This window comes from Rhinolophus sinicus, linkage group LG07 (genome assembly GCF_036562045.2).
Source record: "Rhinolophus sinicus isolate RSC01 linkage group LG07, ASM3656204v1, whole genome shotgun sequence".
NCBI classification, from domain to species: domain Eukaryota; kingdom Metazoa; phylum Chordata; class Mammalia; order Chiroptera; family Rhinolophidae; genus Rhinolophus; species Rhinolophus sinicus.
In genome coordinates this window covers 83,723,405-83,749,938 of record NC_133757.1, presented here as the reverse complement: position 1 = coordinate 83,749,938, position 26,534 = coordinate 83,723,405, and the positions used below count along the sequence as shown (strand labels likewise).

The window sequence follows — 26,534 nt, the reverse complement described above, 5'->3', positions numbered from 1 at the left end:
CTTCAGGAGCGTTGGTGTACGATCTCCACATGCCAGTCAGCGGAATATGCTCTGGGCCACACCCCTGGGGCCCTTGAAAGGTTTCAGAGAAGTACATCTGCTGGAGATATGGCCTCAGCAGGCAGCCTCCAGAGGACCCCACAGAACCTTCTCCGTGCTCCCCAGGCCACAGTATAGAGCTCAACTACTACCAGCAACAGGGCAGAATCGTCTCCTGTAAAGACTGCATATGGGGCAGGTGTCAGCACCGAGACTCCTGAACTTGTTGACCATGCTGAGACCACAGAAGGAACATCTTTCTTCTTAGGAGCCACTCGCAACTTGCACCCAGGCAGCTCAGAAAGGTGGTGATGTATACAGCCCAGGCTAAGTTCTCCACAGCTGAGCCTACTGGGCAGGCCCTCGGGGTCCCCTTCCTTCTTCCTACGGCCAGAGACAGGCAGCAGCCCTATAGGGATCTCTGCCTCAGTTTCCACGTCTGCAGCACAAAGTAGAAGTCTCTAAGTGGGGTGAGGGAGACCCCCAATAAGATAACGTGGGCCAAACATGCAGCCCAGAGACCAACCCACATCCACTGTGGGTGAAGAAGGGCACCAGCCAGATTTATGGCGACACCTTCGGCCCAGGCCTGGGACTGGCAGCACTTCCCTTCTGCTCTTGCATTTCCTTGATTAAAATCAAGAAGAAGGTGGCTCTTCAGAGTTGAAATGTTATGCCTTGATTTCCAAGAAAACTGGAACAACATAACAAGTCCCAGGGAAGCATTCTGCAGGAGAGGTCACTGCAATTGGCTCCTGGCCCCTCAGGACAGGCTTCTAAGGGGAAGGGAGAGGCCAGAGTGTAGGCAAGTATGGGAGCCCTTCCTGGAAGGGGCTGGGGCCTCAGGGTTCTCTAGCCTCAGCCTTTGGAAGGCCAGATCGCCCTTCATCTGGAGGCTGAGCTCAGAATGAGTGTGCTCCAGGAGGAGGATGTGGGCGTCTGCCTGCGGGTCCAGGACTGAGGTCAGCCCTATCTGCCTGGCGCCCAGCCTGGAACTTGGCATAAGAGGTGTGAGGTAGCTGTGGGAACAGCGTGATCCCCGGCACAGCGTCAGGCCCTGGGCCAGCCTGAGCGTGGGTGCGGGCCAGGCTAAGGGCCCAGTGGGGCTCAGAGCCACAGGAAGATTAGCCAGGGTGGCCTTGGGGAGCCATGCAGAGGTTCTGAGCCTGCCACAGAATTTGCTGGAAGAAACTCTACCTGCCTTGTTTATCAGACTGATTCTATCCCCAGACTTCGCTCTCTGCCAGTGATCACCATGGTAGACACAGATCACACCAAAAACAGGACAGCAGGTTTAGAATGGTTTTAAACTAGAATTACATAAAGCTTCAAACAGGACAGGGCAGATACCTGGACTCTAGAAACAAGTAGATTTGGGTGAGCAGGTTGCACCTGGATCCCCTGCCCCCCTGCCTCCCCTGGAGATCCATCCATGTGAGATCCTTCTAAAGTGCGCAGTGCATTTCAGCAAGCACATGCCACTCCTTTGCGCAGGGAAAACAGTAAAGAGATGTTTGTGAAAGGAGGATAGTAACACAGGAGGTATAAAATGGAATATTCCAAAGGGCTAAAAAACGAAAGAAAGGAAAAGGATGAAAAAAGAGGTGTGAAGACAAGGGCGAGTAAATGAGAAATTGAAAAGGAGGTAAAACTTAAAATTAAGCCAAGAGACAGATAAGAGGATAGAAAGATGAATTGAGAAACGTTGAACTGTGGTGAACCTAGTAAAAAAATGTAAATCAGCTAAGGTGAAAACTTAGCAGGAGGAAGGAAGAGTGCGTGTGAAGGTCTCCAGATGGGTGTGGAGGTGAGTCTGTCAGCCTCATCCTGCAGCACCTTCCCAGCCCGCTGAGCCCCAGACACACCCCTACTCATTCTCTGGATAGACCAGAGAAACCCCGGCACCCTGGATTCCCAGGGTGGGGGTCCTCTGCCGTGTGCCTGCTCAGCACTCGGAGCTGCTGACGCTGATTAATTCAGAAAAGCAAGCTCGCTTCTCCAAGCCTCGGTCCCCCCAGCCCTGCACAAAGTGGTCTCGGACCTCCCTGCACTCACGTGACCAACTCCGCCCGCCATAAACTGGTCCTGGGTGCTCCATTCATTGTCCTGTCACCCCAGTGAATACCTTCTGAGCGTGTCACAGCAGAACACAACACAGTGCCATCCCTTGTGGCATTCACTGTCTGCTTGGGGAAGCCAGCGTGTACACGCAAAGTCACTGCCACACTTAGGAGCATGCGTGGATGACGATGCGGCTTCTCCCCTTGCTCTGTGACCCTGGCTGGGCCTTCTGTCTCTCCTCCAAAGCTGAGGATCTGGCCTCCAAAATAAGGTTTTCAAACTGAGTGGTTTCCCGGCTTAGGTTACCGTGGCGGGGGGGCGGGGGTTCTTTAAAAGGAGATTTGGATTGTATTGTTGAACTGTATTAAGAAATGTGTCCCCCAGATGTGTCATTGGCTCATTTGAAACTATCAGCTTATTAGACAATCACCCTCAGAACCTATAGCCAATCTAGCCCTCTGCACGCAGCTGCCACAGCAGAGCTTCCCCAAACCTTCCCTTTACAGGAAGAGTGCTGACAGGGCAGGCGGTCTACAGACCATTCTCATTGGCAGGCTCATTGGTGAATATCATTTTCTTTCACTCATGCTTAGTCAGGATTTTTTCTGTACGGCAGAGCCATAAATCCAACACTGAGATGCATCTTCTAGGGGTGGGTGGGTGGGTGCCCCGCAGGTGGAGGCTCTTAATAGATATTTGTAAGTAAATGGATCTGCCCCAGATTGCTCGCTTTTCTAATCATCAAGATATCCTTGACTTGGTCATGTGTCCAAAAATTGAACCTAAGAAATAATTCTGTACATTAAATGTGTTTCATTTTCCTATTTCGGTTAGGAAGTATCTTTTGAGATTCTATTTCAGGTAAATGTTCTGCTAAATCAATCTTGAAAACCCTGAGCTGCTCAAGTCCAGGGCCCTTGCTGGCTCCATTCACTGATTGAAAGTCAAAAGAGAAAATCGTCCAGGGCTAGATGTCATTGAGAGATATCATAGGAAGATGGTGAACTGGACTCCAGGAAGGAGAGCAGGGCTGAGGGGCACAGGGATTCCTTCCAGGCGGCTCGGGACCACTTCTATACTAGACAAGTCTTATCTGTCTTGAGTACCTTCCGTTGGTTGCTGGTGCCTGGCCGAGGCCATGGGAACTCAGTGCCTGGTGCTGTGTTCCACTTGTGGCGTCTGCCCTGGTCCAAGGATGCAGAAGTAAGGACAGCGAGCAGTAGGTCACCATCCCTGTCACAGACATTATTCCTCTAGTTTTCACACCTGGAATTAGCAAATCTGCAAATCGGCAAAAAAACAAACCTGGCCCACCGGCTGCATATGGATAGCCTGTGAATTAAAAAGGGTTTTTCTTAGGTGATTTGGAATTAGAATTAAAAGGAGAATGATATCATGATGTGAACTTATATGAAATTAAAAATTCATTGTTTATAAATGAACTTTTACGGGAACACACCCAAAGCCATTTGCCTACATAAAGTCAGTGGCTGCTTTTGTGTAACAATGGCAGATTTGAGTAATTGCAACAGATACGGTATGAGGCCCATAGCCTAAAATATTTACAGTGGCTATTTACAGAAAAGGTTTGCTGACCCTTGGTTTAGAGCAGTGGCCACGAAAGGGTTAAGAGTCCCTGACTTAGCCTAGGGGACCTCTGGGTCCTGCCTGCCACCAAGTTTCTATGTGTCTGCAGCCAGCTTTCATAGCCTCTTTGGTTTTTCCATCTGTTTAGAGAGGGCTATGGATGGGTGATCCCTTAGATACTAAGAATCCATGGTTCTGTCCTATTCAGGGCGCTGTTGGTCTCTTCTGATTCTGTTTGTTTCTTCTCTGTGTGTTATAATTTTATCTTCAAGACAAATATAATACTATAGTCAAAGGGATGTGTCAGTTTGGACTTTTTGTCTCTATATGTCAGGAACCCAGTTCTAAGTCCCTCAGCAGAGGAGGGATTCCTTTGTCCTGGAGGCCATGGAGGAGTTAGTGAAGACTAGCTCTCGAGGCCCCGCGTCATCAGCCATCTCTCCTCTCCCACCCAGTTCTCAAAGCTGAACCGTGACTACCACAGCTCTGGGCTCCTTCCTCAGTGCCTCATATCCCAAGAGGAAAGTGACTGTTGCTCCCCAAATCCTGGTAGAAAATCCCAGGGAAGGGCTCTGATTGGCTGGCTGTGTTTCAGGCCCTTGCCTGGACCAATCACTGAGGTGAGATGGGTGAGGTGTTGTGCTTGGTCCTGTCTGTGTCCTGGTAGAGGATGGGACTCGATGATGGGTCGCCCCACCAGCACCCAGAGTCGGTGTAGGGGAGGGCACATTTCCACAGAGAGGCACACACTATCTAGGCAAGTTAAATAAGAAGGGTCCCCACCAGGGCTGTTCAGGCTCCAAGAAGAAGGTCTCGTGAAACTACATGGGGCCTTGGTCTCTCTGAGCCTCTCCTGCCTGTCACGTCCCATTGTAATGATGGGATGGCGGTAACGAGGTTGAGGAAAGTCCCTGCTATGGGAGCTGACATCTAGAGGCATCACTATTCTCGTCGTCATACGCCTTGTCAGCAGCAGCCACTGTTGTTGCCCAGCCAGGTGATCGCCCAGGCTGGAGGCATTAGGGCCAGGGCGGGCACTTCTGCCTTCGTGTCTAAATTAGAGTCAGACCTGATCCTGCCAGCCTCAGGATTTTTCCAGGCTCTTTCGTTCCCATCCCTATCCCTGCCAAGGCAGGCGGACACGGGACAGGGTCGGGGGTGGACCTCAAGCAACTCTGCCTGCAGAAGCTTCTTCAGAGCAAGTGTCACAAGACAGGAAGCTGACACCGCGTGCCCTCTGTGCAGTAGGACTCCTGGTCGTTGCTGCCAGAGTCTTTTCTGGAACAGGGTGGTATATAACTGACCACACAGGGTTTGAGGGGTAATGAGGCACCCTGGTTAGAGGTGACTTTGGTGAGACCCAGGTTCAAACCCCGCCCCATGACCCTGAGACTTTCACCCTGAGCTCTTTCTTCCTCCATTCAACGAATGTTTATTAAGCACCTGCTGTGTACTAGCCTTTGTTTCAGGTGCCGAAGATAGAGGTAAATAAAACAGGCAAGGTCTCTGCCCTTGTGGTTCATATTCTAGGTGGTGTCGGGTGGGGTAGATGGTAACTCTACAGACAGAAACTAATCAGGGTAGCTGGCCTCATAGCTAATGCAAAAAGGTGAAAATATCAAAGCTTCTAAGAAGAAAATGCTCTTGGGTTATATGTGACCTTGGGTTAGGCAAAGATTTCTGTAACAGGACAGGAGAAACATCAAGTATAAAAGGAAATGTTGATAAATTGGACTTTGATTAAAACTAAGATCCATTCACCAAAAGACCACCAAGAGAGTAGGAAGACACACCATAGACTAGAGAAGGTGTTTGCGATCAGTGTGTCCCACAGAGAACTCCTGGGAAAGCAAAGATATGAACAGGTACTGCCTGAGAGGCCTTCAGCTGACCCGTACGCCTGTGAAAAGGTGTCCAGCGTCATGTTCATCAAGGAGCTAGGAATTAAAACCACAGGGAGATAGCAGTTCCCATGTAAGATGTAGAACAGCCACATCAAGGAGTCGTGACAGGGGCGAGTGTCAGTGCACAGAACCACGACAGCTTGCCCGCTGCTGCAGGGGTGGACACACACTCAGTATCTGCTAAAGCTGAGTGTCCCCCACTGTGTGCCCAAGCGCTTCTACCCCCGGGTAAGTCCCCGAGAGATGCGAGTCCACAGCCTCTTGCTTCGTAATATCCCAAACCAGACACAGCCTGGGTGCCCTTGACAGCAGATGGACAAGTGGGCTGTGGCAGGTGCCACGCTGGGGCACAGAGCAGTTATCTGAGCGCATGAGCGCACGCCAACAGGGATAAATCCCACAGGTGGTGATTGGGGGGAGGGGGTTGCTGCCAGGCCTGGGAGCTCGCACCCTGTGTGATCCCATAACATGAGGAAGAGGCCAAACTGAGCTGGTATCAAATGTGAGGGACGCTCACAGGAGTCTCAGACCCCTCAGGAACTTGAGCGCTGAAGATTTGTGCCTTCGTCTTAACAGCTCAAGATGCCTTTTTTATTAAGACGTGTGAGGGCTAGATGGACGAGAGCACTCGCAGGAGAGGTGACATTTGTGCTGAGGTAAGGGTGGGAGTCTCAGGTCCTTGGGAGAGCAGTGGTTTCATGGGCCCAAAGGTATGTGTGAGGAGGTGCAGAGAGGGACACCGACATTAGAGGCCATGGGCAGCCCTTCCTGGAGGATCATGGGACCATTAGAAGGACTTTGGGATTTATTCCCAGGAGGTGGGGAGCTGTGAGGTGTCCACCTCTAATACAGAGGTGAGGAAATTTGGTGAGTCAGCCTGCACGGCGCTTGGCCCCAAGTGTATTGCAGCAGCCGGGGGGACGGGGGGGGGGCTCTCTAGAGAACTTAAGAGCAATTAAAATCTTACGGCAGTGGCTTTCCAAGAGGTCTGGGCTGTCTGAGAGTGGACAATTTTAAAAGTCCCCTGTGGTCCTGGCACTTGTCCCTCGCTCACGTACACCCAGTTCCAGGCCATCGGCACTCAGAGCTTGTTGCAGCAGACAAGGCTTGTGGGGCCCGGTGCTGGGTGTGCGTTTATGCACAATTTCAAGGTTTATAAGAGGAGCGTTTGTTTGTTCCCGTTCTTTTCTATCAAACAATTTTTTAGCCTGACAGGAGAAAGGGTTTTTTTACAAAACTTTTTGCTGCATTACAGCACTAGAGTCCCACTTTCAGAGCTCCTTGGAGGGCCACACCCCCCCGAGGCTGGCCACCTGTGTGGCTGCCATAGATGACGGGGCTGCAAGCAGGGCTTTTCAAGCTGGGAGGCTACCCATTAGCGGGCTGCGAAATGAATGTTTTGGGCCCCAACTGGCATTTCTCAACGAAACAGAATAGAAAACCTCAGAGTCCTTTGTACTTTGTTTGGGAGACAGACTGTCACCCTGCGGAACTTGTTGTTTTAGGCCTGTGGACAGGAGTCCTGGGTCAGAGTGTAAAATGGAGGGCTCTTTGCTTAGAGGGTTCCACGGGGAGAGCCAGATGTGTGTAGCTGAGTTGTGGGCCGGGTTCCGATCCAGGCTCTGCCTGAGCTTTACGACCAAAGTTTCCCAGAGCGGAGCTGGGCTGACCTCTTTTCCCTTCTCCCCGGTCTGTTTATCCGTGGTGGAGCAGCCGGCGTGTTTTGTTACCTGTTCTCATTTTTGGAGTTGACATAAATTCCGGTTGCCTGTGGCCAAACTTTACCCACAACCCATTCATGAGAGAAAAGAAACCTGTGCCTCCCGGGAGGGGCTCGCTGACTGGGAAGGTGGCCTAGAGGTCGCACGTCCTCCCTTATCTGTGACAGCTGGACCCTGCACAGGGCAGGATGTGGCTGAAAACGCCACCTGGAAGGGAAGCTGCCACTTGCTGGCGTCATCACGTAACACTAGGAAGGAAGGTTTGGAAGGCAAGGCCCAAGGTGGGCTGTGCCCAGCCAGGGCCGGCTGAACTTTTGCCTCAGGTTCCTCATTGCAACAATTACAATAACAGAGCTTGGTGGGAACCAGTGTTAAGGTGCGCTTGGCCCAGAGCAAGGACTGAGTGATGGCACTTGTGCAAGGCAAGTAAGGTGCAGGGACCAGGTTCCAGCCCGGCTGCTGGGCCAGAGGCCTCGTGATGCACAGAAACCCCAAGTGAGCAATGGGCTGCCCGCAATCCAGCTGGGAACAGCCTCAGGGGGGCAGTCCTGGCCAAGCTGCTCCTTAAAGGCATTGTGAAATTGGAGTACCCAGGGACAAAACCCAAAAAGCAATTGTACTGTCCCTACTGTCTTCCACAATAGTCGACAGAAACAGGAATGGGGTGCAGTCAGGATGGGCAGCAGCAGGATGGAGTGGGCGGGCTGCTCTGTCCTTTGAGAATAATCTTGAAAAGAAAGTATGAGAAGTGGAGCAAAACAAGCTTAAACAGCCCGCTGGCAGCGCTGGGCCCAGATCGACGGTCTCTGAGAAGTGACTGCAAAGCCCAAATGGTGAAGCAGCAGAAGGCGCCATGGGCAGCAGGGCAGACACCTTGGCTGTGGGACGTGGATGAAACCACCGCCAGAGTGTGTGGGTGCCTGGGTGAGGAAACGGCACCTGTAGAACAGGATCGGCACCAACTCACCAGCTCCCTGGGCCGTAGCCCTGGGCTTCTGCTGCCTGTCTCAGGAGTCCCAGCAGGACCCCTGGGGCGGGTCAGGCAAGGCTGTGGGAACAAAGAGAAATCGCACTAGTGAGCTTGTTTTCTATCCTGGTCTTTCAGTCCTTGATGCACCTGCTCGCTCCCTCCTCAGGCAGACCCCAGGAGTGGTGTTGCCTCTGAGTTCTGTCTCCAACACAGCCAGGCTCAGGTGTGGCATGACCTGGCTCAGTGCATGGATTCTTCCAAAAGTGAGACCCAAGAGACGGTGCATGAGGCCCGTTGCCTCTCAGGGCCACAAGTGGCACGTCTTTTCTCTGATCCCTTGTGGAAAACAAGTGCTTTCTCAGGGGAAAGGACTAGAAACAGCCTTTTGTCTTCCATTAACGTCTTGGTGGGCGGCATCTTCCCTCCTCGGGTTTTTGCAAAATGCTCTGAAGTTCATTGCTCTTAAGTGCTGCCCGCAAGAGACACACAACATGCTCGTGGGGGTCACACAACGTGCTTGCAAAATCCATCTCTGAAAATGCTGGCACTTAATGCTCCCAACGTGAGCAAAGTGATTTTTGCATCGTGCATGATTGTGATCTTCAAGTGCCAAGGCCTCTGCCTGGTTGCCTCTCGGGAATGTTCCAGAACTCCCAAGGCAACACGTGTACAGGAAAGAACTTCCAAGTTGCCTTTGATTTTCTCACCCTCTCTGTCCACAAACAATGACAGGTGGGGGCTGCCCCAGTGGGCAGGGCCTGTGAGTGACGCCCACTGTGTCCCCTTGCAGTAGTAGTGGACGTCAGCTCAGTGAGGTGTTCATCCAGCTGCCCTCTCGCAAGGAGCTGCCCGAGTACTACGAGCTCATCCGCAAGCCTGTGGACTTCAAGAAGATTAAGGTAACGACCAAGTGCGGGGTGGGCGTTTAGGGGAATCTGACCCAGGACCTTGGGCCCCCTGGCCGGGGATCCCACCATTGGCTCTTGGGGTTCCTCGTGGCCTTGAAGGTCCTGGGGCTGTGTCAGCAGGCAGCCAGCGCTCAGGGCTCCTTCAGGGTTACCCGCAGCTCAGGCCTCCAGTCGTGCATGTGGCCCTTGTGTTCAGTGGGTCTGGACTTCTGCATCTACAGAGGAGCCTGGAGCCTGGGCTGTGACCTTGTTAGGAGAGGGAGTCCCCGCCTGAGTCCCCAGGCAGGAGGCAGGGTCCCCAGGTAAGGCTGCTTCTCCCGCCCCCCACCTGCAGGAGCGCATCCGCAACCACAAGTACCGTAGCCTCAACGACCTGGAGAAGGACGTCATGCTGCTGTGTCAGAACGCGCAGACCTTCAACCTGGAGGGCTCCCTGGTGAGGACGCGGGGGGAGGAGGCACCCACTCCAGGCCTTTGCCACCTTCACAGCTCCGCCTCAGGCCAACATGCCCCTTGCTCCCTTTTGAATTGATTGGTTTAAAAATAATTCCCAGCAACTTGGAATATTTTACAAATTACAAAAGCAATATGTGTTCGTTACTGAAAAGGCAGAAAAACAAATGATAAGTGAAATACAGATAATAGACTCAGTCCCATCCATCGAGGAGGGCCCTGGGAGGGGTCTGTGTATATCTTGGAATTTAATTTTGAATTCACTAGGGGACTGCTTGGAAATCCTGTGGATGTGTCTTTTTCTATGATGAGATGAACAACACACACACTCACACTCACACAGCCTAAACGTAGCAAAGTTTTCCCAAGAGTGTTTGGAACAGGTGCCTCCTGGAAAAGAGATTTTACATCAGAAGGTTGGGGGCAATGCTGGCTTAAATGGGGTGTGCGTTTCTAGTTGCTTTAGACCTCAGATCCTTTAAAAGTGGATGCTCACTGTGATTCTGGGGGAGGAAGGAACCTGCGGCTGTTTCTAAACTAACACGCCTGACCTTTTGTCCAGGATGATTTCATAATCCTGACACGCTCTCAGACACCGATAGGGAAAGGATTATTGAGCTACCCCTGTCCCCACGTGGGCTGTCCTGGCCAGAACTGTGGCTCAGGTGGGGTGGCATGGGCAGGCAGCCCCCGTCGGGCCCCAGCCCACTCGAGCCTGTGTCTCCACCAGATCTACGAAGACTCCATTGTCCTCCAGTCCGTTTTCACCAGTGTGCGGCAGAAAATAGAGAAAGAGGATGACAGTGAGGGCGAGGAAAGCGAGGAGGAAGACGAGGGCGAGGAGGAAGGCTCGGAGTCCGAGTGTGAGTCCTGGGGTGCCTGGGTGGGTGGATGGGGCTTCCGGAGCCAGTCGGCATCTTGGGGTTCACACTCACCTATGGGAACCAGAGAGGCCTTGCGGCGCCGCCTGTTCACAGCCCACCCAGCTCCCAGATGCCCCCAACCCAGGAGGTGCCGTGCTCTCCTGAGCTCATCTCTTTTTCCCCTCTTTCTGGTCGCCACCCCAGCCCGCTCAGTCAAAGTGAAGATCAAGCTGGGCCGGAAGGAGAAGGCACAGGATCGGCTGAAAGGGGGCCGGCGGCGGCCAAGCCGCGGGTCGCGGGCCAAGCCTGTGGTGAGCGACGACGACAGTGAGGAGGAGCAGGAGGAGGTGAGGCCACAGGGCCCTGGGCAGCAGCCTGTCATTGGAGGTCCATCCCCATGCCAGGTCCTGGGCCCTTACCCCACGGTCCCTGTGGGGGTAGATGCTCTAACACCCCCACTCCACAGATGGGGAAACTGAGGCTCAGCGTTCCCTGGCATGTAACTCAAGCCCAATTCCATGTGACACTTAGCACCACTGGGCACCTGGGAGATGGGGTGGGCCTCCTTTTCCCGCTGCAGCAGCTGCAGAGCTGCCTGCCCAGGACGCCACCTGTCCTACCGCAGCCCTGGGTTGGGGGGCGGGGTGGTGGCAGGAGACACTGGGATTGAAGATGCCCCCACACAGTCCCTGCCCCCTCGGCATATGTCCTCCCCAAGCACACACAGTGCCATCCAGTCACGGCTGTCATGATGTCCTCCTCCCACATGACACACCCCAGGCCCCTCTGCTCCTGCCTAGGAGGATTTCCAAACAGTGTTAGTGGGTTAAAAAAACAAGAACCCCTGGCTCCGCAGTTATAAAAACAATGCGGAACAAACACAGAGTGGGGCTGAATGGTGCCGTGGTGACGTGTGTCCCCTCACACGAGCTGCAGTCCCCACAAATGGGGGAAGCTACATGAGCCCGCAATGGACAGTTTCGGGGGTGTGGGGGGCAGACCCACTTGCTGGGTTTAAGTAAGCTTTGCCCCCTGACCCTTCCCTGCCGTGGGTCCGGGGCAGTTCACTTCACTTCGAAGCCTCAGTTTCCACTTGTACTGAGCAGGGTGGTGGAGTGGATTATGGGGCCAGGCTCCTGGCCAAGCTCAGTAAGCGCCTTTTCCGTGTTGCTGGTCTTCTATAGACATTTGCGAGAACAGCAAAACCAAGTCCCTTGGCATAGATCTGACCAAAAACACACATGACTTTCTGAGGGTGTCAGTGACATCCTGATGGGGAAAGGTGGCCCGTGTTTCTGGAGAAGACGGCTGGGCTATAACGGTGCCCCATGTGCCCCGTGCGGACCCTGCAGGCCGTTTTGTGACCTTTCCCAAGCTGCTTAAAATGTTTAACAGGGCAAGCCAAGAGCCTACGTGGTCAGGAACAGCCACAGAGAGGGCAGACAGCAGTGAGACTCCCAGCTCCTGAGGAAGAGTCAGTGTGGGCACAGGGGGCCCGGCCTCAGGAGAAAAGTGACGTCGGGGTATGGTCGTGGCAGAAGGGCTGAGGCCAGAGGCCACTGCACCTCGAGCCTCACGGCACCTATGCTGCTCACACAGCCCCAGGAGGAGTGGCTCTGTTGCCCACATTGGTGTTTCCGTTTCAGGGATCCCTCGAGGGTACCCACTCATGCTCTCTCCTCCTGTCCCCCCACAGGACCGCTCAGGAAGTGGCAGTGAGGAAGACTGAGTCCCGACATTCCAGAGTCTCGACCCCGAGCCCCTCGTTCCAGAGCCGAGACGGTGTAGCCCTTAGCAGTAATGGGTAGCAGCAGATGTAGTTTCAGACGTGGAGGAGAACTGTATAAACTAAAATCTTCCATATTTATACAGCAGAGAAGATGTAGGACTGTTTGTGTCTGGCCCTGCCCTGGCATCAGTAGCATTTGTAACAGCATTAACTGTTTTAAAATGACAAAAAACAAAGTTGAGAATTGGGGAACACACGACATCTGTTTTTCTTTTCCTTTCCTGACAGTACTGTTGCGACCGCAGTTTGGAATCACTGTAGTTTAAGCCGTGGATGCATGTGTGTAGCCGTCCACTCCTTGTACTGTATTTTATTGGACAGGTCACGCTCGCCGGGCCCGGCTTCCGCAGGCCCAGCGAGGGTATGTCAGTGTCACTGGATGTCAAACAGTAATAAATTAAACCGACAACAAAACTCACAACCGTGCCTTCTTCTGGTGGACTCGTCCCGGGTCCTGGCGCATTGGCGGTGCAAGGCCCTGGCAGCCTGTATGGAGCCTCCTGTCCTGTCACCAGATCCCAGGGGACCTCTCCCAGGGGAGGATACTGAGGCAAAGGGAAAGGACTTACCCAGGCCTCAGACTGTCTGACAGCAAGTTCAGGTGCCTGACCCTACGGGGGTCACTGTCATTCCCCATGACCTATGCAAGCCGCCCTGCCACACACAGCAGCTGGGTCCCTTCCCTACCTGCAGCCCAGGCGGGATCAGGGCGGTGTCACACGAACAGGCAGGTGCCATGGCGAGCAGTGTCGTGATGACGAAACCCGGGGCACCTGGGAGCCCAGTGAGCAGGGAGGGCTTCCAAGTCCAGAACTCCTTTGGGTTGTCTCTGATTTTCGTCTCTTCATTAAGACCTTGTGTTCCTGAGTCACTGTTGTCATACTTGCCTTTAATTCTTCAAACATGGTGTCCTTTAGTTCTTTGAACATATTTATAATGGTTGATTTCAAGTCCAACATCTGGACCCCCTCAGAGAAAGGTTCTATTGACTGCTTTTTGCCCTAGTGTAGGTCACGGCTTCCTATTTCTTCGCATGTCTTGAAATGTTTTTGTTCAAAAGTGGACATTTTAAAAATAATCGGTTGTAACAAGTCTGAATTCTGATTCCTCCCACAGGGAGTTGTGGTGTTTTGTGTTTCTTTAGTCATTGCTGAACTGACTGTAGGATCTGTCTCCCCCGCAGTGTGCAGCCACTGGTGACTCTATTCAGTTTGGGGGTTTTGTTTTAATTCTTATTTTCAATCTGGCTTCCTCTAGAAGTCACCCCGGGTCGGCCAGTGATGGCTCAGAGGTGGTGCTGGAACATACCGGTGGCCTCGGCTCAGGCATTTTGCAGGTGAGACCTGCCTTTGCCCTCTGCCTCTTGAATTTTCTGTCATGCACATGGCCTCCCGTTGAGCAGGTTTAAATTTGTGGATTGCGGGGCCCTCTCCGGCTCTCCTGAGCATGTGCGCAGACCCTCGGAATGCATGGGCCCAATTGAGGCTGTCTGGTTCCTGGACCTCCTGGCAACTGCGGGCCAGTTAGGAGACCGTGGCCTGGCCCGTTCATTCTACTGTGAGAGCCCTGCTGTTTCCATTGTGCCCAAAGGCCTGAGGGTTTGCCACTCAGCTCCAGATCAAATCAGCACCACTGCCCCAGCAGTGATATTTACGGTCTGCAGGCAGGAACCGGGAGTCCCAGGCTGGGGGCAACCCCAGGCAAAAAAACACCAGTCTCCCACTGCTCGCCATTCAGGCAGTTTTCTTGAGTCAACACTTCTTAGTTTGTCAGATGTCATTGATAAATCCTGAAATGGTTGTTTTTGACAACTCTGTCTAGTTTTATTGTTGCTGTTAGGAAACAGATTTTCCAGGATCCTCACTCGATCATTTTGGAAATCCACACTTTTTTCTTTGAATAGCTTGGACTTTATTTTAATAGATTTGCATTTACTTTAATATTTACAGAAAGTCAGTTCACCAAACCCTTGATTTCATGGTATTCGAAATGAGGTCAATTGAAAAATGGGTCCTTTGAGAAGGGAAAAAAGTACACTCAGAACTTGAAGATGAGAAAAGTATGATGATACAGTTTGTTGGTGAATGGGAGCAAAATCCAAAGTAAAATTGACTTTAGATGTGACTTTATATCTCTCATGTCAGGGTGTACAGTTGGTGCCTAACAGTGTCGGAGAAAAACTCCTGTTTTGTTGCTTCACTATGTACCACCCTTATGTTCAAAGTTGCCTCATGGCCCAAGATGGCTGCTGATGCTCCATCTATCCATTCCACGTTCCAGCTGTCAACAAGGAGGCAATTGGGGAGGAGAAGGGCCCACTCTACTCCCCCCCTTTAGAGACCCTCTCTGGAAACTGACACATCACTCTTACATGCCCCTTGGCATAGTAGTCAAATGGTTACATCTAGCTGTATCACACCCTTCTCGGGAAGCTGAGAAATGCCACCTTTCCACTGTTGCCTGTGTGCCCAGCTAATGTGGGTTCAGTCGCTGAGGGGCCAGGCATTGGGGGCCACATTGAGAAGGAGGTTCATGAAGCCTGAAAACACAGGAAATGAGGTGTGAGCTCACTACCCACTGGTGGTTACCCCGTTTTCAGATGAGAAGCCAGCACAGAGGAGGGAAGCATTTGCCCAAGGCTGCACCCAGTCCTGGAACCGGTGGTTCTCAAGCGGTGCTCAACTTCCACTCCAGGTGGTCATGGGTTTGAATCCTGGGCCTGCCACTTCCAGGCTGTGTGACCTTGGCCAGCTCTCTGCACTTCTCAGCCCAGTGGGAGATAAACCAAAAGATGCTCAGGAAGGTTTCTACTTCCTTCTTGAGGCATTTCTGTATTTTGTATGGTGACTAAAGGAAAATAATTTTTTTGAAGGGAAAAGGAAGGGAATTGACAGGAGTTAGTTTGGCTGAGCATCCACATGTGCAAAGCCAAGTGTCATGGTCACCCAGGGCCACGTGGACTGTGGTGGGGATGAGAGGTCAAAGCTGCGGGCCTGCCTCTCCCACGTCACCCTTGACCTGAGGTCCTGGAACCAGCTTGGCCCTCATGTGGACACTGGCCACAAACCCAGGACCTCCACCAGCCTGAACTGCCACTCCTGGTGACAGCTGCTTGCTGCCTCCCCTCCCTGCACCCATCTATCTGGACAGCCCTTCCCCTCCATCTCTGCCCTGCTGGCCAGTGCCTGCCTTCCCCATTTATTCCAACAACCCTGAGGGGTGAGGAGACTTTATTCCCATTTTGCAGATTGCAGGAGGGCTCAGAGAGGTTGAGAGACTTGCCCGAGGCCACACAGATTTGAGCCCAGGTTTGGGAGGCACAAGAGCCCTCAGGGAGAAAAGTCTTGCCTGGGTCTGGCAGAGTGAAATAGCCCCATGGAAAGGGTGGTGGGTTGAGCAATGGGGTGCAGGCTGGGGACAGAGGAGGCCTCAGTAAGTCATGGGTGGGGATGTCCATGGAATGGCTTAAGGCTGGAATGTCAGATGTCAGGGCAAGATGGGGGCCATGGAGTGCCGTGACAACTGAGACTGGGAGGGGGGCAATCAGGTAGAGTATGGGACCTCACATGTGACAAAATGCCACAAGAATATCCCCCATCCCCCCATCAAGACATAGACTAATTCTCTTGAGTTTAGCTTGGGACTCACTGGTAACCCATGGAGAGCAGTGGAAATGATACCATGACTGCTGAGAGGGAGACAAGGCACCACAGCTTCTACCTTTGCTTGTTGGAATACAACACCTGAAGCCACCAGCTGCCATGAAACAGCCCAACTGCCTGGAGACTTCCATGTTGTGAGGAAGCCCAAACAAGCCTATGCTGAGACCACCCAGACCACATGAGAGAGAGAGCTGGCCAATCTCCAGCTGCTCCAGCTCTTCCCCGAGCTGTGGGCACCAGCCTAGTTGAGCCCTTCCCACATTCCCAACACGTGGAAACCATGAGAAAGACTAAACTGTTGTTTTAAGCCACTAGGCTGATGGGTGATTTCTTGTGCAGCGACAGTAACTAGAACATCCTAAAACAACTTTTCCAATGACACCAGTCTAATTAAATTAACATGGAAAGATCTATAGAGCATTATTAAGGATAGAAAAGCAAGTGGCACAATGAAATGACCAGCAAGATGCCATCTTTAGTGCACACCCAGGATCCCAGATATTTGCTCTGGGTCATGTCACTGCCACATTTAGAGAAAGGTCTATCAGGATACATCCCAGACACACCACATCCCACACTGCTGGTACCCCTGGGGCCAAGGGGTAAGAGGATGGAACTGGGAGCTTCTCCAAGTTGATGAGGTTCTGGACACGTGTTCATACAATTTAAGAACCATTTCTAGATTCCTCATCAATGTTTAATTCAACAGAATAGTTGGGTTTTAAGTTTATGTCATGGTCTCAAAGATTTCTACTGCCATAAGGCCATTTGTATCTTCCGGAGAATTAATACTTACGAGGTGGCCAGAGCCCAATTCATCACGTTCCTCTCACATCTGATTCTGCTCCTGTATCGCCACCTCACAGGTGGCCCCAAAGGCCCCAGCCATCCAAGTCAGTGGTCATTCCTTTCCTTCAGGCTCCGTCATCCAGTCAGTCCCCCAGCTCAGCCCTTTCTCAGTAACTCTCAGTCTATCCACCTCTCCTCCCCCACCTGGTCCACCACCTTCACCATCACTGGTCTTGACCCGTGTGGTCAGCTCCCCCCTGGTTCCCTGGCTGCCATCCTCACTCCCTGCCGGCTGCTCTTCCCACGTAGCCAGAGGCTTCTAAACTATTGCCATTCCTGAGTGCACATGGGCCCTGATCATCTGAACCTGGCATCTCTCCAGCCATAGTCTAACCTCAGCCGCACTGAAATTTTGTACCGCAGACTTCTGAGCACTTGCACGTGCATGAGCCTCATCTCAAATGTCTCTTTCCGCCCCTTCTTGCCTTTGTTGACAATCTGGGGGAGGAAGTATGTAGGCCCTCCCTAAGAGAATCCTAAAAAGGTGTTTTCAAAGTACACTCCATGACACCCATGAAGGCTTGTTCATAAGTAACAAACGAGAAGGCTGTGGTAAATATGAATTGGTGGAAACTGAAAAATAAATGCTAGCTTGTTTGCTGACTAAACACACACTTTGAGGAACTAACAACCGTGAAGTTCTTCCTATTTACTCCACAGAGGAACCACAAAGAAGAAATACAAGTGCGTGAAACAGGATTTTATCCTATTAACTACCAAGTAAATGCAAATTAAAACAATGATAAAATTTATTACTATTATTATTATTATTATTATTCGGCTTAGCAAATTGGTAAAGATTTGTGAAATGATAACATGCAGTGTTGGCAAGGTGGTGGAAGGCAGGCCCTCATATCCACAACTGCACCCGAATGTGGCTTTCTAAAAAGCAATTTGACAAGATGAGTTAAAAATATACCCTTTTCTCAGGAATTTCTCTTAAAGAAATCATTTGCGATACAAAAATATATGAACAGGTATCATTTCCATGTTTTTGATGGGAAAGTGCTCAACAGGAATGGAGTGGCAATGCCTGCCAAGGTGCATCCAGAAGATACTGAACAGCCATTAAATTTCATATCACGGGCATGAGGAAGGGTTCATGACAGAAAGGGGGGGAACGGGCCACAATATGGTATCGGTCATAAAACCTAAGTCAAGTCTATAGTCTTGTTAATTGTTTTATACTAATGTCAATCTCCTGAGTTTAATAAAGTACTACAGTGAGGTAAGATCTTATCTACCCTGAGGGATTTTAGGGGAAGGGGCTATGCGGGGCCTCTCTCTACTATTTGTGCAACTTCTTGTGAGTCTATAGTTATTTTAAAATAAGAGTAAGAAAACATGTTACCAGTCAGGACAGGCTGGTTATATGCTGCTGTAACAAACATCCCCATCATCTAACTGGTTTACATCAGCAAAAGGCAATTTTTTTTTCTTCACACACGAGTTTGTGTTGTGTAGTCACTCAGAGACCCAGGAATATGGAGGCTCTGTCTTGACATGTGCCTCCACGGGTTGCCAAGCTAGGAAAAACTCTCTGGCTCAATCAATAAGGCCACACTAACTTCACTTGGGAACAAAAAAAGAGCAGTCCTTTTTGGATCTAGAAGAACAAGCTTAGTGACTACCACATTGTGCATAGAGAATAATCCCATTTCATAAAAATCTACATAGCTATATATTTTTTAAAATATACTTAAAAATATATACATATATATCGAGAGAGAGAGAGAAGACTAGAAGAAATACAGGGGCCCGCCCAGTGTCTCAGGCGGTTAGAGCTCCATGATCCTAACTCCGAAGGCTGCCGATTCGATTCCCACATGGGCCAGTGGGCTCTCAACCACAAGGTTGCCAGTTCAATTCCTCAAGTCCCACAAGGGATGGTGGACTCTGCCCCCTGCAACTAAGATTGAACACGGCACCTTGAGCTGAGCTGCCGCTGAACTCCCGGATCGCTCAGTTGGTTGGAGCGCGTCCTCTCAACCATAGGTTGCCGGTTCGACTCCCGCAAGGGATGGTGGGCAGCGCCCCCTGCAACTAGCAACGGCAACAACCTGGAGCTGAGCTGCGCCCTCCACAACTAAGACTGAAAGGACAACTTGAAACTGAACAGCACCCTCCACAACTAAGATAGAAAGGACAACAACTTAACTTGGGAAAAAAAAAAAGGCCTGGAAGTACACACTGTTCCCCAATAAAGTCCTGTTCCCCTTCCCCAATAAAATCTTTAAAAAAAAAGAAAGAAAGAAAGAAATACAAACAGCAATCACCTTGAATTCATTGTGGGTGTCTGTCTATTGGTTTCTTCTGAGAAGCTTCTAAGTTTTCTACTTTCTAAGGTTTTTACATTTAAGTACGTGCTATAATTAAACAAAGATAACAATGAAAATAAATGGAATTCAGATCAACCTCAGAGGAATGTTCTAAGTAGGAGATCATGAGACCAAGAATTTGACATTTGAAGTGACATGAGTGGTTTTTTTAGCCCCAGACATGGGTTACTTCAGTTCGGTTTTAATCTAATAGACATTTTATCAAGCAGATTCTTGTTTGCAGATGTCACAAAACGGATTGGGTGGTTTCAGAATCAAAAGGACAATGGGTGCCAGATCTGCAGTCTGGCTCTGGAGTCAGTCTTGGGTGTGAGGATATAATTGGCTGAATCCAGGTCACATGCTCATGTTCTTGTGCAGTGGATGCTGGGAAAGCAAATATCTGGCCTTTGGAAAGTCTAAAGTGGCAGGCAGCTGGCAGATCCCCAAACAACAGTAAAGAGGTTCAGATCCTGAACAAAATAAAGGGGGCATAGCTCAAAGAGGGGGAGACCAGCTCTGCTACCAACCTGCTCTGTGACCTTGGGCAAACCCCTTCCCTTCCCCGTGTCTCAGTTTCTCCATCTATTAAAGTAGGGGATGAACGATTTTTCTCATTCTCCTTAGGAAGACAGACATTTAATATTTTAAGGACACTAAAACCAGTTTACCCAAGGGAAAAAGATGTTCAAACTCTGGCTGTTTTACGTAAGAGGGACACAATTAAACTCAGACTGAATTAACTTCCTGACCTCCATCTCCTAGAGGGACTTTTTCCGTAAGGCAGAGGTTGTAAAACTTATTCTTTGGCAATCTGATGAAAACTAGGACCCCTCTCTCCATAAAAAATTCACATTGCACAAAAGATTTCATTTGGTTTCAGGGGGTTTTAAATGAATAAAAACATCAATTTTCATTCTTTAGGTGATTCTTGAGGTGACTTTATGGAAACCCCCACTGTCTAAAAAGGCTTCTCAAGGAAGTATTGCATTTATCATTCATTCATTCATTGTGTATCGAGCTCCATCTGGGGGTTGGGGGCGCTGTCATGAACAAGAATGAAGTCCCCACCCTCAAGCAGTTCCCATTCTAGTGACCATGTGGATGTACAGGGTGATCGTGGCAGAGCACTGGAGGGACACTCGGGCCACCAGTCATGGAGAGGAGGCTGGTGGGGTGTGGGGGAGGAGGTGATACTTGAGCTGAGCCTTAGAGGATAAGAGTTAGTTTGTCATGTCTGGCAGAAATTCAACCCAAACTGGCTTATGCAAAAAAGGAAATATACTGGCACACGTAACTGAAAAATCCAGGGGGTGCCTTTCAGGCATGGCTGTATCTAGGTGCTCAGATCTAGCCATGAGGTCAGGACTCCCTGCCTTGTCTTTGTTCCTGCCTCTCTGGGGGCTTCCCTCTTGGCAGGCCCTCCGCTAGTGGTGGCAAATGGGATGCCTTCCCCATTGCTCCATCCTCCCTAACCCAGCTATTCCAACAGAAAGACAGCTCCTGTTTCCTAATCCTCTCATTGGCTGGCTTGAGTCACATGCCCATCCATAAATCAATCTCTAAGGTTGGGAGTGATTTTTTTATTTTGTCAGGCCGGGGTCATGTGGCCAGTCCCTTGAGATTGGAAGCAGAGACTGGCTATTCCTTCCCCAAAATATATGAACTGAGAATCAGGGAGAGGTAGTCTCTCCTTCCCCTGTTACGAGAAGTAGGGAGAATGGCTGCTGGGCAGGGAAAATCCCAATATGCCCACTAAGGTTAGATGAGAGGCGTAGAAAGAAAAACATTCTGAGAGAAGAAACAGCATGAACAAAGTCAGAGTGTGCAGTGCCTAGTGTTCAGGCTGAGAGATGAGATCTCAATGCCAGGATGAGGCGTCTGGAATCTCCACAACGACAATAATAGTAAGACCAGCTAGGGGCTGCCCGATGGCTCAGTCAGTTAGAGCGCGAGCTCTGAACAACAGGGTTGCCAGTTCAATTCCCATATGGGATGGTGGGCTGCGCCCCCTGCAACTAGATTGAAAGACAACCACTTGGAGCTGATGGGTCTTGGAGAAACACACTGTTCCCCAACATTCCCCAATAAAAAAAATAAAATATATATATATTTAATAATAATAAGACCAGCTAATACCATTAACACATTTGACCCAAATGTTAGTCCTAACAAGTGAGGGTGATCCTCATCCCCATTTAATGAAGGAGGAAATAAAAGCACAGAAGAGTCAAGTATTTGCCCAAGGTCACACAGGAAGTCTCAGAGGTATGTGCTCACCATGGTTCTTTACGGATAAAAATCAAGGCAAAGTTAAAACACTGTTTCCAAAGATCCCTGAAGCGCAGTTACCTCAAACCTTTCAGATCAGTTAGGATTGCGTTCAGCTGCATGTAATAGAACAGCTGACTTAAATAACTTGGGACTTATTATTATTTGCAAATAACATGGCAGGCAGTCCCGGCTCTGTGTGCTCTTAGTATTCTCAGAGTATGACTTTCACCTCCATGCGGTTGAGACAGCAGCTTCACTTCCAGGCACCAATGTAACATCCAGGCCAGAGGAGAGGAATACCAGGGGCCGAGAGCCAACAGTCAAGGATTGTATTTTTAACAGGGCAGAGATTTCCACCTGCTTCATTGGTTAGATCTGGGTCTCAGGACCACCGGCTGTGGCAAGGGAGTCTGGGAAAGTATTTTTAACTGGGTACATTATAGGCTGAAACAGAACTGGGATTCTATAAATAAAAAAGAAAAGGAATGTCAAATGGTGTAGCTGCTGCAGAAAACAGTGTGAAGTTTCCACAAACAATTAAAAATAGAATTACCATATGATCCAGCAATCCCACTTCTGAATGTATACCCAGAAGAACTGGAAACGGACTCACAGAGATGTCTGCCCACCCATGTTGATAGCATTATTCAACCCAAGTGTCCACTGATAGATAAATGGCTAAACAAAACGTGGTGTATCAATACAGTGCAATATTATTCAGCTTTAAAAAAAAAAAAAATTCTGACACCTGTTACAATATGGATGAATCTTGAGGATATTAAGCTAAGTGAAATAAGCCATAAGCCAGACACAAAAGGACAAATACCGTGATTCCCCTTATATGAGGTCCCCAGAGGAGTCAGATTCATAGAGACAGGCAGCAGATGGTGGAGCCAGGGCCTGGGGGAGGGGAGTGAGTGAAGGGAAAATGAGAAAGTTCTGGAGATGGATGGTGGGGATGGTGACACAACAGTGTGAATGTGCTTATTACCACAGACCTGGACACTTAAAATGGTTAAGGTGGTAAATTTTATGTTGTGTGTATTTTATAATTATTAATTAATTCTTTAAATTTGGGGAGAAAAAGGAGAGCGCTCTAGCTGCCGGCAGCCTGCAGACAGGTGTGACGTCTCTACCTAACCTAAGATCAAGAGTTGCATCAATTCAACCCCGGAGAAAAGAGCCCTGGATTCCAGGCGGACAACAAATGGCCCAGACGTCCTCAGGTGCAGAATGAGAAGAGCCAGCACAGGGCTGCAAGTCCCTTTCAGAAATTTCTGATGGGCTTTGTTTATCTCCCTGGATTCCCATGGGTTCCTGGCAGCAGGGTGAGGGTGGCCTGAAAGAGAGTTCTGGGAGGCTTCGCTGCCCTTGACCCTGAGGCCTCTGCTTGCGATGGCTGATGGCTGACGTAGGAAGCTGAGAGCCAAGGTCGTACATGTGGCTTGCGGGAGCTTTGACAGAAGGGTGTTTTTTTCCCTCTTTTCTTTCTTCCCTTCCTTTTTCCCTCCCTCCCTCCCTTCCTTCATTTCTTTCTTTCTCTTTTCCTCCCTTTCCTTCCTTTCTTTCTATTTCTTTATGTTCTTCTTTTTCTTTCTTTTTCTATTTTTAATTGTGGCAAAATACACATAATGATAAAAACTACCATTTTAGCCCCTTTTAAGCGTCCAGATCAGTGGCATTCAGCACATTCACACTGTTACGCAGCCATCCCCACCATCCGTCTCCAGAACTTTCTCATCTTCCCTTCACTCACTCCCCTCCCCCAGGCCCTGGCCCCACCACCTACTTCCTGTCTTTATGAGTCTGACTTCTCTAGGGACCTCCTGTAAGTGCAAGCACTTGTCTTTTTGTGGCTGGTTTATTTCATTTTTTTCTTAATCACACAAGTAATAAATTATACATGAAAATGTCACATCCTTGTGAGACATCAAACATCATAGGAGGATATGGAATGAAAAGCACCCTTTCCCACTCACCTTCTCAGATTGGAACTCAGGGCTATGTGCTTCCCAAGGGTGTAACCACTTTCTACCCAGACAGCTGACGTACAGTCTTGACTGGAGTCAGGACCTTCATCCCACCTTCACTCCTGCCTACATCTGTGTCTCGACCTTCTTTTTTCAGCAGCCAGGGAAACTCACATACATAAGTCTGTTCCCAACAACCATGGGGAGATGCACGCCCAGTTCTGCCATCCAGGGGGATCTGTGCCTAGGAAGCCTTGTAGCCAGGACTTTGCAGACCAACAACAAACTGCTGGCAAATGAAAACCTGATTTGGCCTTTGGGACCCCCTGTGGCATCTCAGCCAAAATGTAAACAGAATCTGACCATCGCTAACCTTCATGGCCCCACCTGGATCCAGCCCCGTCTGTCATCACTCACCTGGACCAGTACAGTCACCTCCTCCCTGACTTCCCAACTCCCACCCTGCGAACAACTCCCCAATGCGAACAAAGGGACTCAGGTCCCATCCCTCCTCTGCTCAGAACCCTCCATGGCTCCCACCTTACTTGGGGCAAAAGTGTCCTCCCTGCCACCCACAAGGCAGTGCACAACCTGCCCCTGTCACACCTTGCCCTCACCTCCCCCCACTCACTCCATCCAGCCACGGTGGCCTCCCTACAAGCTGCAATGTGTTAACCTCAGTCCCTCAGGTGCCTTGCACCTGCCCTTCCCTCGGCCCATGATGCTTTTCCCTCAGCCAGGTCCATTTTGTTCTCCAGGTCTCACCTTCAATGTCTCCATCCTCAGACAGCCCACCTTTCCTTTCCGCCATCTAAGGTCAGCCCAGTGGCATGAGGGACGATACTAATATTCTCTACCTTGCTCCAGGTGGTGGCTACACAGCTGTAATTATTTAAAACAAGTCTCTGGAGCTGAACACCTGAGGTTTGTGCACTTTATTGAACGTATGTTATGTCTCAATTAAAAAGTAATAAAAATAGGCACCTCCCACACCAATCTCTCTTCCTCATGTTACCATGAATTTGGTTACCAAAATCCTCTTGCTGAAGTGTCTCCTGCCTTTCTCCCCAACTGGAACATCAGCTCCACGTGCGGTGGGATCCTTGTCTAGTTTCAGCTGTGTCCTCAGCACCTAGAATGTTCGTTCCTGAAACAGAGTAGATACTCAGGAAAAGTTTGTTGAATGAGGGATAAATAAGAAGAAACAGAGACCCAGAAAAGGGAAGTGATTTGTCCGAGGTCACAGAGGTGCATTAATCGAAATGAAACACTGATTCTTCCCACTTCTGGTCAGACTTCCCATACCTCCGAAGCTTTCCGGGGTCTTCCAGATCATTCCAGATAATTCAAAACCATACAGGAAACTCTCCACCTGGGAGCAGCTGTAAGCAATGCACTCCACATGGATGTAATCCATAAGCCATGACAAAGCCAGGACCATTCATGACCAAGCTTTTCATTTCAGGGTTCATGGGGATTAATAACCAGCCCGTGACTTAAATATAAAGTAAAACTTAAGAGGTGTGAACTTCCCCCTCTTTCCTGTTCTCCCTGCCCCGCCTCAACTCTCACCCAGGCCTCCTGTCACTCTCCCTTCCTCTTCCCATGACCTAATTACTAGGCCATCTGCCCAATTTACCACTTCGATCCTGCCACTCCCAGCCTTGATGAACTCAAAGCATTCTCACTAACCCTAAAATAGTTTCCGCATTCAAGAGGCATGCCAAGGCCTCCTGTGTCACCCCAATTTTATTTGCACCTCCTTCAATTCCACGAAGCACGCACCCTGCCCTTCAGCTAAACTCTTCCATCTTCACCTCAGCATCTCTCCTGTCTGCGAAAATCCTGTCCATCGCTGGCCGGATTTGAAACCCACCTTCTCCTCCAGAACATTCTTTAGGAGAAAGCCAGGGTTGCTGAATGGGTGCTACACTTTTATAGAAGAAAAAAGGAGGGGGTTCCAACATGCTTACTTCCTTATAAATCCTTAAAATGTTTCTAGAAGGATACACTTGAAACTGGAGCTGACCCACTTGTCAGAGGGGAGGGTGATGATGGTTGGAGAGCAAAGGGGTTTTTCACTATATTCACCTTTTGGACTTTTTAACCTTTTTTTTTTTTTTTTTTTTTAATAGACTTTATTTTTAGACCAGTTTTAGGTTCAGAGCAAAATTGTATGGAAAGTTACAGAGATTTCCTATATACAGTAGTGCCCCCTTATCCGTGGTTTTGCTTTCCTCAGTTTCAATTACCAGCAGCCAACTATGGACTGAAAATATTAAATGAAAAATTCCAGAAATAAGCAATTTATACCTTTTATATTGTACACCGTTCTGAGTAGCGTGATGAAATCTGGCACCAACCTGCTCCATCCAGCTCAGAACGTGAATCACCCCTCTGTCCAGTGTGTCTGTGCAGTATATGCTCCCCGCCAGTTAGTCCCTTCGCAGGTGTATTGTTTCTCAGATTGACTGTCACGGTATCACAGTGCTTGTGTTCAAGTGACCCTTACTTTTCTTAATAACGTCCTCAAAGTGCAAGAGTAGTGATGCTGGCAATTCAGATACGTTAAAGTACTTCCTTTAAGTGAAAAGGTGAGTGTTCTTTTTTTTTTTTTTTTTAATTGGGGAAGAGGAACAGGATTTTATTGGGGGAACAGTGTGTACTTCCAGGCCTTTTTTTTTTCCAAGTCAAGTTGTTGTCCTTTCAGTCTTAGTTGTGGAGGGCACAGCTCAGCTCCAGGTCCAGTTGCCGTCGCCAGTTGCAGGGGGCACAGCACACCATCCCTTGCAGGAGTCAAACCGTCAACCTTGTGGTTGAGAAGACGCATTCCAACCAACTGAGCGATCCGGGAGCTCAGTGGCAGCTCAGCTCAAGGTGTCGTGTTCAATCTTAGTTGCAGGGGGCGCTGCCCACCATCCCTTGCGGGACTCGAGGAGTTGAACTGGCAACCTTGTGGTTGAGAGCCCACTGGCCCATGTGGGAATCAACCAAGCAGCCTTTGGTGTTAGGAGCACGGAGCTCTAACCGCCTAAGCCACAGGGCAGGCCCAAGGTGAGTGTTCTTGACTTAATAAAAAAAAGAAAAGGGTGGCCAGTTAGCTCAGTTGGTTAGAGCGTGTTGCTAATAACACCAAGGTTGCCGGTTTGATTTCCGCATGGGCCAC

At 49.9% G+C, this 26,534-nt stretch overlaps 1 protein-coding gene and 1 long non-coding RNA gene across 5 annotated transcripts in view; one reads left to right on the top strand and one right to left on the bottom strand.

Annotated features, from left to right (window-relative positions):
• Nucleotides 1-12,709, top strand: part of SMARCA4 (SWI/SNF related BAF chromatin remodeling complex subunit ATPase 4) — an 85,331-nt gene extending 72,622 nt beyond the window's left edge. For 3 of the 4 annotated variants that reach the window (XM_074338171.1, XM_074338173.1, XM_074338172.1), the window contains 5 exons: nt 9,073-9,181; nt 9,525-9,626; nt 10,374-10,506; nt 10,711-10,853; nt 12,203-12,709. In XM_074338171.1, the coding sequence (XP_074194272.1) occupies nt 9,073-9,181; nt 9,525-9,626; nt 10,374-10,506; nt 10,711-10,853; nt 12,203-12,235 (520 nt within the window). In that variant the 3' untranslated portion in view covers nt 12,236-12,709. The remainder of the gene's footprint in view (nt 1-9,072; nt 9,182-9,524; nt 9,627-10,373; nt 10,507-10,710; nt 10,854-12,202) is intronic. The other variant, XM_074338174.1, reaches the window with a different exon arrangement.
• A 6,374-nt stretch (nt 12,710-19,083) lies between these two features.
• Nucleotides 19,084-24,889, bottom strand: LOC141572816 (uncharacterized). The gene is made up of 3 exons (XR_012498306.1): nt 24,674-24,889; nt 24,399-24,515; nt 19,084-21,861 (listed from the first exon to the last, which is right to left on the bottom strand). It is a non-coding gene; the product is annotated as an uncharacterized LOC141572816 (long non-coding RNA).
• Nucleotides 24,890-26,534: the final 1,645 nt, after the last annotated feature.